General features: G+C 35.7%; 1 protein-coding gene across 4 annotated transcripts in view; it reads left to right on the top strand.

The window, feature by feature from the left end:
• The window catches only part of LRRK2 (leucine rich repeat kinase 2), a 64,657-nt gene that overhangs the window by 19,605 nt on the left and 25,513 nt on the right, over positions 1–19,539 (top strand). For 3 of the 4 annotated variants that reach the window (XM_072326632.1, XM_072326631.1, XM_072326634.1), the window contains 19 exons: positions 394–500; positions 1,582–1,711; positions 2,708–2,832; positions 4,785–4,915; positions 6,131–6,275; positions 6,581–6,720; positions 8,012–8,140; positions 8,238–8,408; positions 9,979–10,234; positions 10,446–10,634; positions 12,213–12,334; positions 12,683–12,752; positions 13,175–13,395; positions 13,858–14,108; positions 15,395–15,543; positions 16,524–16,617; positions 17,639–17,825; positions 18,254–18,435; positions 18,951–19,180. In XM_072326632.1, the coding sequence (XP_072182733.1) occupies positions 394–500; positions 1,582–1,711; positions 2,708–2,832; positions 4,785–4,915; positions 6,131–6,275; positions 6,581–6,720; positions 8,012–8,140; positions 8,238–8,408; positions 9,979–10,234; positions 10,446–10,634; positions 12,213–12,334; positions 12,683–12,752; positions 13,175–13,395; positions 13,858–14,108; positions 15,395–15,543; positions 16,524–16,617; positions 17,639–17,825; positions 18,254–18,435; positions 18,951–19,180 (3,029 nt within the window). The remainder of the gene's footprint in view (positions 1–393; positions 501–1,581; positions 1,712–2,707; positions 2,833–4,784; positions 4,916–6,130; positions 6,276–6,580; positions 6,721–8,011; positions 8,141–8,237; positions 8,409–9,978; positions 10,235–10,445; positions 10,635–12,212; positions 12,335–12,682; positions 12,753–13,174; positions 13,396–13,857; positions 14,109–15,394; positions 15,544–16,523; positions 16,618–17,638; positions 17,826–18,253; positions 18,436–18,950; positions 19,181–19,539) is intronic. The other variant, XM_072326633.1, reaches the window with a different exon arrangement.

The following is a 19,539-nucleotide window of genomic DNA, read 5'->3' as shown; positions in this document are numbered from 1 at the left end:
TGAGTATGGAAAAGCAGTGCACGTTCTCCCACAAGTCAGATGAAAGGGCATGGCAGGGGGAATGCTGCTCATCAGGGAGAATATAGGCATGCGTAAGACTTCCATTTCACTTATACTTTTTCTCAGAGTTTCTTCTAATATTAATCATTCCAAAGTTGATAAGTCTGTTTTTTCACTCCTTTCTGCACCTGAAATTACTTGGAAGTCATGATGCAAAATGAATTCAGCGAGATTCAGAGTAGGGTAGTACACACAGTTTGCAAAGCTGTTGCTATGGAAAATCATGAGAAGACAATCTAAAAACTTGCTTTTGTTGCTTAGTGCATTTTTAGCACTCAACTACAGTTGTGCTGTAATATGGTCAATGTATACTGATTTATTTGTCTGTGAAAGGTTGCCCATAGATAGAGCAGTGATGCTGTCCATGCTGATGCACTCCTCCTCAAAAGAAGTGTTTCAGGCAGCAGCTAGTACCTTGGCAGTTTTGTCACAACAGAATGGTAAGGGAATTTAACTATCTTTGCTTCCTATTTCCACTTAAAAGTATTGCTGTGGTATTGAAGAGTGTTTAAAGCGTGGTATTGTTTGAATACAGTGTTCAAATTGATTAGAATATTATTTTGTGTTTTAGTGTAACTTCGTGTTGTGTTCAGTAGGAAATGTATATCTTGCTATGAAAAGTTGCTGTTAGCTAGTATTTAGGAGTCTTATGTGGAATTAAAGAGGTCATTGTTAGCTAACGTGTTGCAATTGCAAGACAATATGAAGAGAGGCTCACCTCTTTGTATGCTTGTTTAAGTATTTGTCATGTTCAAATTTCATCAGCAGTATTTGTTGAAACTCACATGAGTAACCATTGCTGACAATATTTTCTTGCTTCATACAGGGGATTTGAGCAGTCTTGTTGACTTCAGTGAATCAAATCATGTGTAGAAACCTGAGCATATGCATAACAATTTTCAAGATCATTTCAGCTGTGATTATGTCCCCTAACTTGGTTTCCTAACTTTTCAATTTGTGGACCCCCTCAAAATTTTTCAGTGGAGATGTGGACCTCTGGGTAGAGTATTTAAGCCTGCAGACAGTTGGCCTTCTTTTGTTAGATACCACTGACATGGTTATGGACCTCAAGTGGTTTCTAGACTGCACATTGAAAACCACTGACTAGATAGGAAGATAAACACTAACAGTTAATTACCATTCTCTAGGTGAGAAACCATTGTTTTATTGCTGAGTTTCTGAGCCACCTAATATAACATTGTAACAATGAAGAGTTTTGTTATTTAAATAAAAGTAAAGCAATATATTTTCCTTCCTTTAAGTTAACTTTGTGCAAGTAAAGATGGCAGATGTATTTAAACTTATTACTCATCTCAGGGACTGTAATGTTTTTAATTAAGATATGCAAATTGAATTAGGCTTCAGCTTGAATCATTTCCCATTCCAAATGACAGTTCTATAGCATGTATGATTTTGAGGAAGAAAAATCAAAAAGGAAAAAGTTAGAAATTGTGATGTTTTTGAGATCTCTACAGAGAGTGAGAGACTTGCTTATGTGAGGCTTGCTGTTGTGTGTTGTAGTAAATATCAGGAAGACACTTTTGGCTAAAGGAATACACATGAATGTTTTGGATATAATGAGGAAACACCCACATTCTCCTGAAGTGGCTGAAAGCGCCTGCAGAATTCTGAATCATGTTTTTGAAGGAAGGTAATGTACTGAGAAATAACACGACCGCTTCCAAAGTGAAGGTCTGCTGCAAAGAAATGCACTGCTGTAATTGATCACATTTAGTTTATTATCTAGTTCATAGATGTTAGAAATGACAAGGCTGACACTGAATCACATCTAGCCTCTCTTGTTAGCCACACTAAATTCCATTGATAGCTTAGAAAATTCCCATAATACTAACTCCATTTAATAAAAATTTTGTGATAATATTTCTTCTCAGAAGCCAATACTGGCTTCTGCAAATGCTATAGAGCATGAGTGCAAAACAAACCTGTGACTCAGAAATGTTAGCATAGGGTGGAAACATGATTCCATTCCAAGTGTCTTGCCAAGTTTTTCCAGCCTTCTCCAAAACCTATATATATGCTAAGCTGTCAGTGAAAAAATGTCAGACTCAATATATATTCATAGAACTTTTTACAAACAATTTGATTTTATAAAAAAGAAAATTTCAAAACTTCCATAATCATTCTTGTAGGAATAAAATGTTTTATAAAGTAAAAGAAGAAAAATTACCTTAGAAGTGAATTAGTGGCCTTTGGCCGCAAAGGCTTTTATTTCTTCAAAATTTGAGCCTAACGTGATTGATATTTTCCTGTTTATTCTGCATGTATCTGGGAAATCATCAATATTTTATGGCAGTTGGAGAGCAGTAAGTTAGGGAAGATGTATCTTCTCACATAGAATCAAAAGTGAAATATGTAAATCCACCATTCACTCTGAATGAAATATTGTGTATCAGTTTTCTGGACTGAATTGAGAATTACCTCTCAGTTGTCTCAGACTGAATTAATTACATACTTTGCATTCATGTGATGGCATGAAAATAACATATTTGTTATGCAGCTAAAACATACTTAGAGTGTTCAAAAGGAATATTGCACAGTGCTTAACAGTTAAGAAGCAAATGTGTGTGCAACTTAGAAATGCACATACTTAGAGTATTCTTACTCATTTTGAAAATAACGTTTTCAGTTTCCCTCATTTGGATATAATGACAGTAGCTGCATCTGAAGTTGTGAAAGCCATGAGGAAACATGAAAAATCACTCTCTGTACAACTGGAAGCGCTTCGAGTCCTTTTACACTTTATGATGCCTGGTAAGTTGTCTGAAAACATAACTGGTGTGGTACCATACACCATATTGGACAATTTAGTTAGATAGCTGGGTTTTAATCTTTCTCATCTTATGTGACAGCCTTTACCAAAAAATTACTAAAGTTGAAGTTTTAACAGAGCAGCTCCAAATCTTTAAGATTGTACAAGATAGAAGACTTCCCATTCATAGAAAGCAGCAGGCTGAAATTATCGCAGCTGATATCCCATCATCAGCTCTGCTGTAAAGAATGAAGGGAATGACTGTGGAGCCATTGCTGTGGTTGTATACTGTCATCCTAGATCATCTTTTAGTGAGAGCAAGTGGTGATAACGCTATCATATAGTTTGTTCTGGTACAAAATGCAATTGTTTGATATAAAATGCAATTGTTGTGATAGTGTATCTTGAGAGGAACAGCAGAATTGGATCTCTGACACCAAGATAGTGATTCAGAGATATGAAATATACTACTGTACACCATTTTTTCACAGCAAAGGACAAACTAAATTGATGAGAAACCAAACTGAATTCCTTTCCCCCTTAAAAAATCTCTTTAAGGACAATCTACAAATGGAAAAATGTGTTCTTCTTTACCTCTAATAGAGTTTGGGGAAGTTTTTAACTCATGTATACTATTTACTGTTGTGTATCCCCCTATGTTAAGTGTGAGTGTACAGACCCGTGGTACTGATTTCATTTTTCCAGTATCTTATTATCTTTCAGCAGTTTTAGCTGAGTATTTACAAAGCCAATAACTTTGAAACTAGTTAAACTCCTTGTATGGGAGATTGGTAATCACAGCCTGAACCTCTGATTAATCAGCTGAGGCAAGTATGGGGTCAGCTGTGGGAGCACAGGTGAGAGTGATGTAGCTGTGCTCCCGGAAGGGGTGGAGCTCGACTCCATCCCCTCTGAGACCTCATTTAAGGGCTGACTCCCACTAAGGCAGCATCTCTTGGAGATTGCTCACCAGTGAGGACTGCCCCAGCTTCTTCAGCCAAGGCACCACCACTGGTGAATTTTCCTTTACTTATTCCTTCTGTGCATTTGCTACCATCTGTATATTAACAACCAATACACTCCTCTAACATGCAGATGGATTACAGGTTTTCAGCTTCTTTCTATTCAATGAATTATAATGCTGGTACTGCCAAACTTTTTCAATAAGCAGGAGGATTAAGACCTTGTACATCTGTTCTTTCATGTAGGCCAGGGTATTTTTTTTGTGAGAATCCTTCAAATGAGGTCCTCCTAAAATGTAATGAAACACAGAGAGTGCAAAGCGGGCATTGGAATTTGCACATTAATTGTGCAATAATGAGTGTTAAAAATCATTTGGGGTAATCGGAATCCATCTGAATACTGAAGTGACTTTTAAAGGAAATCTCAGGGATTTCTGTACTGCTATTTTACTGCAAGTACTGATGACTACAAGAAAAGAAAATCTGATAGACCATTCTTTGTTCTTTAATTTATGTTCATGTCCCACTGATGTTATCTCTGTGTAAAAATTGCCCTCAGCTGTGCTGCCAAGTGAAGAAGCATGAATAGTTTATGTCTTCTTTATCATGTTTCCTTCCAAGATGGAAGAGGCATTCTGAAGTAATCAGGAACACCAAGAAATCACATAGCTCAAGGAAGTAATAATGTGTTGCAATGTACCCTGGGCAAATTTCTTTAGCATGATTTTACATTTTCACAGCAAGTGCTGAACAAATATATGGAAACTCATTTCAAACACGGCGTACTCAATACTACAGGGTAAATCCAGAGAGGTTCCCGTTTCTGTGAATACAGTGTTCTGAAAACATCATAAAAAATTAAAAGTACACCTGCTGAGTCATTTACACTGTTTGTCCAGTCTAGTTCTAGTACTGGGTTAGTAAAATTGGGTTAATATTGGAGAGAATATTAAATCTGTTCTTCTGATGAAGTCTGCTTTCTGCTGTTTCAGATACAAAGAATGATCAGAACAGTTCTTCCAGAAATATGGGAGATGCTGCTTTCACGCTTACAGTAAAAGTCATTAAAAGCCAGTGTCTGCTGGAGGGAACTCATTCGTTGGTGCTTGGTGCTTTGAACAGGGTATAGTTAAAGCTTCATCCTAATGAATTTTGTCCCTATTTTGCATGTGCAGTGATGAATCATTTGTAATTTTTAGTTCCACGGTCATTTTACGATTGATTTGATCAAATCAGCCATAACCTTCAGTTTCATTTATCGTTGGGGGTTTCTTTTCTTACTTTTTGTTTTAGAGAACATTAGATCATCATCTTTATACAGTAATTCTAACTTGTACCTTTAAAAACATTGCTGTTTTTTTATTTATTTCAAGTGGGCAGTTTGTGATTTTAATGGACTACTTCATACACAAAAGGTGTTCTCATATCTTTGCCTCAACTACACATAGAAATGAGTGGCTTCTGTTGATACATATTCCTTTACTTTCAACAGAGAAGTGATTCTCAGTGATATCCATTCTTTGCACTATTTAATTCCATAATTTTCTCCTGACTTTTCTTGACCTGAAGGTAATAGGAAGCAGGAGTTAACAGGAATTAAATTCTTACTTCAGATTTTATTCATTTTCAGTGCTTTGTGACCATCTTACATGTTGGGTTTTTTTTTATGCTGCTGGTTTGTGGTTTTGGTTACAAGCAGAAGGGCCAGACATTTTCATATTTTTATGAAATAGTAGAGAAGGAATAAGGAAGGAGATGGGCATGAGCTCACCGAAATAATTTTGCAGCACTGTGAGTCATTATGACATCCACGCTTTCAGATCTAGGCCTTAACTAGGTTTCCTCCATGTAAGAGCGAGGAAAAAATGTGGTAAATCATCACGGATTAACTATCGAATTGCTTTATAATGGAAAACAAAGCTTCAAATCCCAATACCTATATTGCAATACCTACATTGCTTCATAACTTCTTTTTGTAACTTTACAAAGGGTTGATATTTGTCACTTGTCCCTTGTTTTCACAGAGCCCCATTTTTGTTTAATCATAAACAAAGTACATTTTCTCACTCTCCTTTTCCTGGAAAAACGGTGCCAACTTGTGAGTGGTTGTAATGAGAGTGAGAAAAAACTTCCCAATCAATGGTAATAATATAGGAAGGTTATAAGGAACTGAAAAAGTAATCGAAAAAAAAACTTTTTGTAATTGTAATTCTAGTTATTTATGGTCATATCAGCTGTAATTTTACATACTTTATGAACAATAATCACTAGCAATTATTATATTGCTATTATAACAAAACAGGCTGTTGACCTGACTTTCTATTCATTTCTCACTTAGTTTATTGGCAATCCTAGCATTCAGAGGTGTGGATTAAAACTACTTACTTCTGTAGCTGAGTGCACTGGTGCTTTAGAAATTTTAACTCAGCAAGGAGCCACTGACACTGTGCTTCACACCCTCCAGATGTATCCAGATGAACAAGGTATGGAAGGTATTTTGTTAGTTGAATGTGAATGATGATGTTGAAGGGGTTTGATGAGCCGTACAATCTTTTACCTGATTATTACACCCTTTAGTGTTGGATATGGAGTAGGTTACATGGCAGGAAGAGGCAGCAGGACTGTCTAGTCTCCAGGTTCAGCCACTCTCTCGTAATGCTTAGCTCTGTAATAGCTAATGGAAATAACTGTCTAGAATATTAACAATAACACTCTACTGAGGCCACAGGTTTATTCCACTCAGAATGTCTGAACAATCAACTATATTAATTTTTCTTTTTTCTTAAAGACATACAGAGTTTGGGTTTGAGTCTTCTGCTCTTTTTGATTACGAGAAAGAGTTTGTGTATTGCAACTATGCATGTCCTGGCAACTGTTCTGGTTTCTACTCTGCGACGATTTAAAGAGGTCACTGAAATCCAGATGCATGTATGTGTTATTTCTACCTACAAAGATTAAAAAAAAAATACAAAACTTTATAAAATTGTTTTGACGTAGTTATATAGTTGAGGCAAAATTATCTGTTTGGCTCTTTTTTATTTTACTGCAATTATTAGATTAGTATAAGCCTTTAAAATTAAGCTGATATGGTTGTCATAGAGGTGGGCTTTGTGGAGGCACATATTAATTGCAGGATATATAAGCTTAAGTTTGGGTGTTTATTTGGCGAACTAGAACAGATTTTTCAGTCACTATCCATCATTCGTTGATCAATAGTCATTTAGTCATTATTATATTCATCACTGTTCTTTGAAAAGTAATAAACACATCTTGGTTCACAGAGTTGTCACCATCAATAAGCTTAGTTTAAGAATTTTAAATAAAAAAGGATGTTACTGGAATTCTAACTCAGAGTGACAGATTTTGGATCTACCTCTGAGTATGGAAACAGAATTCTCTTTCTTCTGCCCTACATACACATTTAGTCCTACTTGTGTGAAAGTTGTTTCCTTTACCTTAGAAACTTTCCCTGTTTATTGCCAGTTAAATTTTTCTGGTGGAATGAAGCTTCCCTATGGGATCTGCTTATGAAAGTTCCTGCACTTCTGTTTCATATCAGTCTGGAAATATCACAAGTGCAGCCTCCTTTTTTTTACTTCTTTTTTTTTTCCCACAGCTTCTAAGTTTTGCTTAGGAAGCAGTAGAGAGACACATCAAAACAATGTGGATAAAGAAGGAAGTTAAATAAAGTCATTTGTTCTCAGTGAGGTTTGAATTAGAGTCCATTGTTTACCCACTTCGCCCTTCAAGGCGAACTTTATTTGCAGAATCACAGAATAATCTTTTTAATTTCTAGCTATATTTCTTCAGTTTTCCTATGCATTTTTTTTTAAAGTCAAGGATTCTGGAGCAAAACATTAGGATATGTGATGCATCTCTTGGAAAGCAGATTGTTTCCTCTGTACAATTTTCAGGAAATCACGAGTATATTTGTCAGGCAGGGTGTTGTCAGATATTACTGTGCAAAATTGGGCTTTTCAAAACATCACTTAATATCTGCTCAAGTCGGTCAGCTAAGCAAGGGTGACACAACAGCTCTAAAAACACAGAAACACCAGCTCTTCCTGCCTTCTCTCAGTTTGTGAGTTATTGCATGTTTGACAGCAAAACATAAAAAATAAAGCGTGTATCTTTAGGTTGCAATTTGATTTTGTTGCACGACTTGTTTGAAAATTGCACATTTTAAACAGTATACTTACAGTTTTTATTGTGCTTGTAGGGATTTCACGCAGTCTTGACAATTCTTGGTTTTTCACCGTGTTTTGCCAAGCTGCTGATACATGAATCTTTTGACACAGTAATCTTCTACCAAATGTCTATGTGCTTCACTAACCAGCGAGATCGACAGGTGTGTATCTTCTCTCTTTTGGCTGCTCCACATCTTGAAAAATGTTGGTGGTTTTTTTTTTTTTGCCCTAACTTTGATTGTTTGTGTTCCCATTCAGTTTCAAAGCCTGTGTTGTAAATGCTTTGCTAAGATAGCTGAAAATGATGATTTAAAAAATATGATGCTTGAAAAAGCATGTATCGAGTACAATAGTATTATGGCTGAATGTTTACTTCTACTGGGAGCTGATATTAATAAGAAGACGAAGACAAGCTCTTTGATCTATCAGGTAATATGTGAAAATATATGCAGATTCATTGCTTTAAAATTCCTGCTTTTGGGTTCCTATCTCCTTACATATAGAGTGGCACTCTCTAAGGCAGTCCAACTGTGACCTAGGTGCTGACAACCATTGCTATTCCTGGTGACTTCAGGCCCAGTTTGATACTCACTGACACACTTTCCACTTCTCTGAGGCTCATGGTTACTCTCACCTTGAACATGTCCACTCCGCTAGCTCAGTTCTGATGCAAGTTCTCTTTAAAGTCATGCTTTCTGCTTCTTTGCCCTGCTTACACGCAAGTACTGACTTAGCTTATGAGTACTTTTGAGGAAGAAGACTTCAGCTGAGACAAGTTCACGCTTTTCAAACTCCCAGGTGTTTTTTTCTGTACTGTTTAGGCATAGATGGCATCAAGCCCATTAGAGCCCAGTTCATGACCTGATCTTCCAAATTCAGCTCATTCTAAGCACTCTGAGGCCAAAATGCAGACAGCCCAGCAGACAACATAAATAGGTTTCAGCGTGCCACAGTAAAGTTCCACTTTGCTAGATCTGCAGTGAAGATTCTTTCTGAAATGCCTGGTGGTGATCTCTCTTACTTCATATTGTACTTACAGATCATTACAGTCATCAGTTCTTTTGCTGATTTAAAGGCTTTCAACTTAGTTTACAGTAACATAATATCTTAGAATGACTGCACACACACTAGCTGCAAAGTGCTTTATCCAGCGATCACATACAGAAACTGAACTATCTGAAACACGCTGGTGTCTTAACTATTGACCCTAGTATTGGCTGTTCCCATCTGCATGTAAGTATTCCCTGCTAATCATGACTGTCTTTAAAAAAATTGTGGAGGAACTGTATGTTTTGCTTTAGTGTCAAACCAAGTACTGCCTAAAGTAAATCAGGAAGTGTTCCTGTGAAGCCTTCTGCCAGCAGAGCTGTCTGGGTTATCATCCAGCACAGATGGATTTTTAACAGACCATCCATCCATGGAGTCTGAAGCAAGCTAATCTGTGTTAGTCAACCACAATGGAAAATGTGGAAGTAACTGGCATTGATTCTAAAAATATTTGTAACTTTCATAATCAACAGTGCTGTGTGTAGCAATGCAGGCTAAGAGACTGGAAGGAACTGAGCTAACTGAAGCCAGTAGGTTTGAGTCCTTAGCTCTAGGCAAGGCATGGTGAGTCTCAGCATTGATGCCCTTTTGTCTGATATCCTGCTGACATGGCAAAATGACCACGAAGAGTGTTTCTTTTCCATTAAACCACATTCAATAACAAAACAGTGTAAATCATTATTCATTTTTGCCTGAAAATTCTGTGAGCTTATGGTAGAAAGTGCAATGATAGAGATCAGGCATTTGCTGTATTTTGTTTTAGACTTCATGAAAATGTGAATTGGTGCTCAAGTGCAATTCCCTAAGCCCTGAGTCATTGGGAGTTGTGTAATTGTAAAGGGAACATAAATCTAAAAACACAGTGAATCTAAAATTGAGGATGTCTCTTACTGACATCTCAGTTGTTGTCTGAGTCCCTCACATAAACTTGTTAATTGTTTTCTTGCATTAGGTTTGTGAAAAAGGAAATAATCCTAAACTGGTGGAATTGCTGTTAGCCAACGGCGCTCGAGAGCAGGATATTCGGAGTGCTTTAACCATCAGCATAAAGAGAGGAGATAGCCAAATTATCAGCTTGCTCTTAAAGAAGCTTAGCCTTGATGTCGCCAACAGCAGTATATGTCTTGGAGGATTTGGTATTGGGAGACTTGAGCCTTCCTGGCTCATTCCTTTGTTCCCAGATAAGCTTACTCCACCAAGAAGACAAAGTGAGTGTACACAGAATTTACTATAGTATGTGTTAATATCTCTTGGTAATATTGTTTTAGATCAAGACGTTTGGTTGAGACTCTCTTCATAGTGCCTAGCTGGTTGCAGAAAGTCTGCAAAACCTTGAAAAGTAATCAAGTATTTGTTATCTTTTAAGCTGTATGCATTTTTCAGAGAACATGTTGCCTTCTTGGTTTCTGATACATATAGATGCAGGCTCTGCACTGGCAAGAATGGTGCTTAAATACCAGATGAAGAATATTTCTGAGGATAGATCAGCAGCTTGTTCTGATTTAAACTTCACCGAAGATGGAGTGGATAAAAACTATGATTGGAATTTCATTTCTGACCCATTAGTGGACACTGTTTTTCCTTCGAGTGATGATATTGACAGTGAAGGTAATTGCGTTTGTTTGCTTTTTAATAGTCCCAGTCTAGTAAACTGAGGTGAGGTCATAACTATGAATCCCTTCAATTATTTAGGGAATTGTAAGACTATCAGCTGAGGAAAAAATAATTAAAAAAAAAATCATTTTTCAGTTGTTTGTTTGTATTTAGCATAAAACACTTCTCATGGAAAATATATACATATACATATAAATATATATACTGCTATCTACAATTTTGTTTGTGGTACCCCTGAAAAATAGTTTATGGTCAATAAGTATATGCTTTACCTGCAAAAGTCGGGCTTTAAAGTATTTTATTTAATTATCCATTCAAAATCAGCTCTTTCTGAACTGGAATGCATTCAGTTGCTTTCCTGTAGAAAGGATGGGATTCATCCAACCATTTTTAGCTATTGACTATCTTGATGCCTGCTTCTGAGGTCAGCTTACATCAGCTGTTTTGATGTCTGTTTCTGAGCAATTCTTGTATGCTTCCTCTATAACAGTGGCAGAGGCACAGGTGCTTCAGGAGCACATTATGTCTCACCATGAAGTCAGGTAACTGTGATTCAGAAATGTGCTGTTCCCTGGTTTGTCTATAAATGAAAAGAGCACAACTAAGTTCAGTATAAAGAATTATATTGTTAACAAATAAATGAGATGGAATAAGTCCTATCCCAAAGGTATCCAGCTGATCAGAAAGTGTAAATGACTAATTCTATGATCAGTCCAACATTGTTCTTGATAGCCACATCAAGAACATGATGTGCCTTTGACTTAGAAAACACAGCCTGTCTATCTGTATTAATTTATAACAACAGTAAGCAGCCTTTTAATTGCCTTTTACTAATTCAGATGTCACTGTCATGTTTTAGAAGTGTTAAAATCATCACAGATGTGGAATTTGAATTTTGTAATCAGAGAATCCTGAGGATTTTTTTTATTCTCTTCTGTTGTTCTCCTTGACATCGTTCAGCGCCATTTTTCATCTCTGTAGGACTGTCTGTATCACAGGCAGATGTTACTGATAGGTATTATTTCCACACAGAAAGTTTTGAAGTCTTGCATAGACTTTGGTGAAAAAGAATGCAGGTTTTGCTAACAAGAGGGCTATTAGGAGTTAAAAAACTACCTCTGAGAGGAGGAACATTAAACCCAGATGACCCCAAATCATCACCAAAGTCAGAGAGGTATTTGATGTTTCATTCTCAATAAATATGGAAACCCAAAAGCATCAATTTAAATACAGATGTTTTCCATACTAAAAAGTTATTGACACTGCAGTAGCACAAAGATGTGTTACAAAATGTGTAATAATATAAACTTGATGGAAATTTTAAGTGATAAATCACCAGTGTAACAAGCTGCAGTTCGTATTCTGATTATGTCAGGTAGGCATGGCCCCTGTGCTCTAAAACATTCTAGGCTGGTTGCACACACAGTTAACGAGTGAGTTCCTGCTGTTATTGATCTTTTGAAATATGTCTCTCCTTTGTATGTCAGCATGTATCTTACAGTTGAATTTGGAGCCTCATATTTAAAACATCATCTTATTTACCTATCTTCCTGTGTTATTTCTTTGTCCTAGGAAGTGAAGGTTCAGTTTTTAGAAAAAAGAAGTCCAATTCCATTGCAGTTGCTGATTTACACTGTAGAGAACTTGCTTTTCAAAGAGGTTCTCCTACTTTACCACGACATTCCTACTCTGTGGTAAGGCACGTTTATATTCTACCACCCCACCTCAGTGAATATCATTTAAGTTGTTAAAAATGCACTATATTCTTTGCACTCTAACATCTACTGTAGTTTCATAGTGCGTGAATCGTAAAGTTTTATAAATTGGTGACTTGTTGTTATTTTTAGTGTTAAAAAGTTCAGTCTCTCTGTTTTCCACCTGCAAGTTCTGATTAAAAGAAACTATATTAAAAGAAACTATATTAAAAGAAACTATATTAAAAGAAACTATATTAAAAGAAATTTCCCAAATTCAGATCATTTCATATATCTGCGTACTTCCATGCCTATTGTTTGTTTCTGTTCTGTTCTGGAATTTTCCAGGGACCTGGCTCAGATTATGAGCCATTAGTGAAACAAAGAAGAAAATTATTGCCTTCAGATGAACCTCCCAGTAAGTAAACTATATAATTTGGCATATATTGGGCTGTTTAATCCTTAATGTTTTTACAAGCACAATTAGATAATATATTTCTTTATGAAGAGGGGGGGGGTATATATTTAAATGCTACCTTGGAGTACAAATAGTGTATGCATACTGCCAAATCTTTTCATGGACTTCTCAAATAATTTAAGTAGAGTTATACAGACTCTGAATAATTACGAGTGCCCTTATTTTGTTGTGCAGTGCATACACCTTTGTCTCTTCCCTGCTGTCTCTTAGATTTCTCTCTCCTCAGAAATACTCATGGATTTGAACTTGATTAATATACAAACGTTTTCTTCTGTCTTCTGCATATTTAGTCTGATTCATCTGAATTTTAGTTTTGTGTTAAGTGAAATGATGCTCTTTTTCCCCTGTCTTTGTTTCTATAGGAGGAATCACAAAAAGCTCACTGCATTTAAGACCATCAGACAGTCTTTCCTCATTGATCTCAGAGAAGGAATGTATTAAATCATTAGATCTTTCATCGAATGAGCTGGAGAACATTGATGCCATCAGCCAGAACAGCAGCTTAACGAGTCACTTGGAACATCTTGATAAACTGGAGCTCCACCAAAACGCTCTTGCAAACATTCCAGAACAACTGTGTGAGGTAATGCTGCATAATTTTATATAATACAAGTTAAGATTAGTTACAGTAAATAATTTATCTTTAACCATTTACTCAAAACAATACCACTCTTGAGTATGGGTGTATATTTTGGCATGCTTCTTGCATTTCTTGTTTTCATTCAGGTTTTAAGTGAAGCTGGAAACAGAAACACTTTTGTGGGTCTGTTTTAAAGTGTTCACATCAGAGAACAGCTTTAGGATGTAATATGGAGTAACATAACAATGAAACTGAGACCTGCAGGCAGTTAGTGATTGTTAAATTGTATGAAATTGAGCTAAATGATCTTAAATAATGCTTATGTTTAGTTCATTAACAAAAATATTACTGGTTACATTAATATTATTGATATTTTCTTCTATTTTTCCTAGTCAGTCAAATGTCAAGTGAACTGTGTAAAGCGTAAATCAGTTTAAAACCTATAAACTCATTTTTTACTTTCAGAACTTGAAATGCTTGACTTATTTGGATTTGCACAGCAACCGATTTACTTCTTTTCCTATTTATTTGCTGAAAATGAACTGTATCACTTATCTTGATATCTCTCGAAATGACATCGGACCTTCCTTTACTTTGGATCCACATCTCAGATGTCCAACCCTAAAGCAACTTAATCTTTCATACAATCAGCTGATGGGCATTCCTGAGTTTCTTGCGAATGTTGCTGAAAACCTGGAACAGCTGTTGCTGGAAGGGTGAGAGTAGCATTCATAAACAGACTATAGCATAACAAACAGCAGAGATGTTTCTGTTATCCAGAATGGTCTCTACTGTAGCGTGGAAAGGATCATTTAATCAACCGTGAAACAATGATGTTACTTTCTGAATGTATAAATCTTTTCAATTCTGTGTTGTATGACAAAGAGCATTATAACATCTGTGTGTCTTGGTTGAATCTAATAGCACTGCATTTTTGTACTAAAAATGTTGTAGTTCAGCATTTTTCTATTACTATTCTGCTCATCCCCAAGATTGTCCATGTTGTCTGCATTTAGCTAGATTGGCTTTATACAGGGTACAGTTCCTGCTGTACTTCGTATTAACCAAAGGTTTTTTTTGTAAGTCTCATTCATGTTATGGATATGTTTTAAATGACAGAAACAAAGAAAATGTGTTGTGTTTTTTTTTTTATTTACCAACACTTTTTATCATACTTGTTAGTGAGTGAATGAATCTGTACCTCTTGGGAATTCATACAAATGATGATGATAGTTCCATATAATGTAGAGGCTGTCTCAAATGCAGCTATAACTTAACTGTCATTTAAGTAAGGATGTCATATGTCTTACACAGAAATTCACAGAGTAAAAATATCGAGATACTTAACTAAACCAACTGGTATTTAATAGGTGAATCAAATTCACAAAAGCATTTTTTGAAATTTAAAATCCGGTTGCATTTCTTCATAAGCATTATTTTGTATTTGCAGCATTGCTTACAGCACATTGCTGCGTGATTCTCTTATCAATGTGTTTTCAGTATCTTTGTTGTTTTTCTTTCCACAATACTTTGCTTGTAACACCATACACCAATCCTAAATTGTGTCCCCTATCTGGAATATATATATATATATATATAAATATATAAATATATTTATATATAATAATATAAATATATATATATTTAAGATTGACAGTCATTCTGTGGTTATAATCCTGCAAATGCACTTTTTTAGTAAACAGAACTGCTCACCAGTGCAATAGTTCTTTGTGTGGGATTGAGGCTATAGTACTTAATCAGGAAATGACACCTTATAGTATACTCAGATATATGTTCTTCATGTTAATTAAAGCAATAGCAATCTTAATATCAATCTTGTTATTGTCTTACCACGAGCACCAACATTTTCACTCACTAGTCAATCTTTATTTAGATAAATGTATTTTTGGTTTACCTGTGTAAGAATGTCACACGAACATGCTTTACTTTCACTTTTTTAGCTAATAGTTTCTGAATAAAACATGGATTTTTCTTATCACAGAAACAAGATTTCATGCATATCTTCCCCCATGTCCTTGAAAGAGCTGAAAATGTTAAACATCAGTAAGAACAATATTTCATCTCTTGCTGAGAATGTGTTAATGGGCTGTACGAAACTGGAGCTGTTCAATGCCAGGATGAATGCTCTTGGTAAGTATCTCAGACCCACCTTCTGGAAACCATTCACTTAATTGCTACTCACCAGCATTTGGAGTCTTGGGAGAAGAGTGAAGGAGAACAGCATATATGCTTGAAGGAGAATAAATAGCACATGTGCTTGTCCTTTTCTGCGCTGCTTCAGCTTTCGTTCACTGCTGGAAGCAACATGCTTGAAGCTTGGTGGATGGAACTGTTCTTGTTATATTTGTAGTGTAAGCTGTAAAAATGGTTGACTAGCTGAGATGTTGCATACTGCTGGGGAAGGTTCAAGGCAGAGGAAATTGTTCAAGGTTAGCTTGAAAATCTATCACTAATACAGGTCTAATAATGTACTGATATATACGTTAAGTATTACTGCATAGTAATAATCCAGCATAGTTTTCTGAATACTGTAGGGTGTTTGATTCACTTGTCTGAACATAGGTGTCGTTTGAGATGCCCTGAAGTATCGCGCTTGGCCTACAGCTTCTGATTCAGAAAAAACAGGTCTTCCCCAGCAGGGGTGCTGTATCATCAAGTCAGGTGCAGATAGCTCAGGTACCACAGAGTAGCTCACCTTCACTAAACCCTCATGTTTAAGCAATTTAGTTCGGTCTCGAATGTATTTCAGTGGCTTAGCATATTTTCTGCAAAGGTTTAGAATTTATTTTGTGAATTATATGAATACTACATAAGTGTAAATAAAGATTATTTCAGTACTTAAAGGCCAGCATGAAATGGAATATAAGATGATGTAATGTGATAAAAGCAAATACATTAACTCTGTTACATGCTTTTCTAATTTGCAAAATTCAGTAAATGAGTTTTAAAATACATTTCAGTTTCTGTCCTGGGCAGTTTATATAAGGACCTGTGTATAGAAGATGGTTGCCTGACCTTTTAGTCTATCTGTGATTTTAGAAAACTGCAGTATGAAAAATAATTTAAATAGTTACGAAAAATAATGGTATTAACTTCTTTTTCTGTTCTAGAGACAATACCTGATTTGTCATCTAGCATAACAACCTTAAAATTATCCCAAAATTGCTTTATTAATGTTCCAGAAACAATTCTTCTTCTACCGCAGTAAGTTGTTCTTTTACTTAGTGAGGTTAATTTAATATCCAGTTCTTGATGAAGAAAATCTTGTGGCCTTTGTTAAGCAGAAAATTCAGCATATTTCACTGATTTTTAGATAATTCTCTCTCTGAGGTTAATTGCTGAGTAGTATCATTTAACTGAAGACAAATTAGTCCATTTTCTTCATTATTTTGGGAAGTGTCAATCCTCAGATTCAAATGGTTATGTTTAGAAATATGTTACTTGACTGTTGAAGCAGACAGTTGTTCTAAGAAGATCAGAATTGATTTAATTAATAAATCATTAAAAAAATACTGGCAACTTTTCCCTTTCAAGAAGTTTTGCAGATTCAGATTTTTGCATGTGTTCACTGAAATTGTTTTTTTTCACTTCCCAAAGATCACAGGATATTTTTTCTCAGAGAATGACACTTCCTTCCTCTGTATGGAATTGTGATAATGATGCATGTGACATTTATTTTGCTGTACCTTCACATTAATCATGTGAAAATCAGAACTTTTTCTAAGGTCACTAGAATGAGGTGGTGAGAGTAGCGCTGGAGGAGATATCAAGTTGGCTGTCTGCTAGATTGGGTAGATGTGAGTGCTGGTGGGGGAGCCGACTGGTAATCACAGAAAGAAGAAAGAGCCTTTCTGTTATCTTAATTGTACGCTTCCTAATATTGACTGTAATTTACTAGCTGAAATATATACAAAATAGATGTGAATGTTTTTTCATGACATTTAATTGACTAGCAAACACAATGAGAACGTATTATATTGTACTTTTAATCTGTATTTTCTTGTTATTTTTTCTAAGGTAGTGAAGACCTGCTTATAATATCATCTTAATAACTTTTGCTCACTGTAGTAATTTCCATCTTCCCATCTACATTCCTGACAGAAAGCTGTCTGTTCTGATATCTAATCCATTCATTTGTTTATTGAAAACCAGTACACTTCCAATTAATCTCAGTTGGATTTATTTCATGTAGTAACTTCTCTCTCCTGTATTTTCATGTTTTCAGTTTGCGATCAGTAGATTTAAGCCAAAACAAGATCATAAGCCTGCCAGGGCCGGTGCACTGGAAATCGTTGAACTTAAGGGAGCTGTTATTTAACCATAATCAAATTGGAGTCTTGGACTTGAGTGAAAAGGCATGTGCATGGTCTAGGCTAGAAAAGCTACACCTGTCCAACAACAAGTTAAAGGAGGTAAAGTGTAAAATTCTGCCTAAAGAAAATCAACTCACTTTTCAGTTTTGGTTGTCAGTGTTCATACAATTTTCCTGTCACCACCTCACATCACTGAACATTCTAGTAGCGAAATGGTGTGTTACTGGGAATAATTCTTCCTATGCAGGAAAATCCCTTTATTCTATTAAACTTTCTGTCTGTAATGTGTGATATAATCAGTTTCCATAATGAATGAATTATGGAGTTCTTTGTATATTAGTGAGGGGCGTTTGGTCTGTTTATTTAAAAAAAAAAAAAAAAAAAAAGAACCAAAACTAAACTACAGCTGTAAAAATACCTAATTTTGTTATATGTTTGTGGTATTCATGCTCATACTAATATATATATATATGTATATATATATATATATTAACAGTTAGTTGTCTATTAAATGTCCTTTTATTTAGATACCTCCTCAGATTGGCTTCCTAGAAAACTTGACTTCTCTGGATGTAAGTCACAATCCCGATTTGAGATTCTTTCCAGATGAAATGGGAAGACTGTCCAAAATTTGGGATCTTCCTTTGGAAGGCCTCCATCTTAACTTGGACTTCAAACATGTGGGATGCAAAGCCAGAGACATCATCAGGTTTGTTTCCCTATAGCTCTCTAAATATTCTTGTTTTGTTTTCTTGGGGTATGTGGTGAGCAGTAAGAGAACAACATATTCGTTTGAGGAGAAGTGCTGGTTTGTCATATGATTTCCAGTACAGCTACAACTCTGCACACATGCACACACACACACACAAAACTGATTATAGTCATTTAAAAAACATGGCTCCAAGGCTTTTAAAATTTGATAATTCTATGAACTGTGCAATAAATGGTCTTCACAGGTTATTTCTAGCATTCCTTGTGTTCCCAAGTACATCACATAGAGTCCATTTTGAGTTAATAACAAAACCAAAAAAGACACATATGAATTAAGCTTTAACTTTCAAACCAGAAATTGGAATATACAGTTAGAATCCCAGTAGTACCAAACTGATGCTGAAAATTTGAAGGAAATTGTTTGTTTTTCAGTTCTTGCTTGGTCTCAAGTTCTGTTGGTTGCTTTTCTTTGTTACACATTTCTGTGAGTTCTGCCATCTTCTTTCATGCCAGATTTCTTCAACAACGACTGAAGAAGGCTGTACCTTATAACAGAATGAAGCTAATGATTGTTGGGAACACTGGGAGTGGAAAAACTACACTGTTACAACAGCTAATGAAATGCAAACGAACCGAGCTGGGCTGTCCAAAAGCTACAGTAGGCATTGATGTAAAAGACTGGATCATTCAAGGGAAAGGCAAAATGAAAAAGGAGCTTATATTAAATGTCTGGGATTTTGGAGGTATGTTGAGAGCTTATTATCCTTCATTTATTAACTTCTTCATTAGCGTGTTGCTTATTCTTAGAGTAAAATTTCAAACTGTAGACAGTGAAATGATGCAAATTCACACCAAGGATGAGGTGACCACACATTCATTAGGGAATTCTGCTGATTGGCAAAAAAGTTCTTCAAATTTAATATAAAGCCTCAGGAATTTCTCATCACCAAAGGTGGTTTGATCATTCATTTCAACCACAGCGCTCTAGAACTGTAATTTCAGAATTATAAGAAACTGCTCTTTATTACCAGAAGAACCATCTTCAATTCAAATCTGTTTTTCCCTTTTGTAGTCAGGGTCTCTCTAGGCTGTACGTTATCCC

Source organism: Excalfactoria chinensis, chromosome 1 (genome assembly GCF_039878825.1).
Source record: "Excalfactoria chinensis isolate bCotChi1 chromosome 1, bCotChi1.hap2, whole genome shotgun sequence".
NCBI lineage: Eukaryota > Metazoa > Chordata > Aves > Galliformes > Phasianidae > Excalfactoria > Excalfactoria chinensis.
This window is presented reverse-complemented; position numbering and strand designations above follow the sequence as displayed.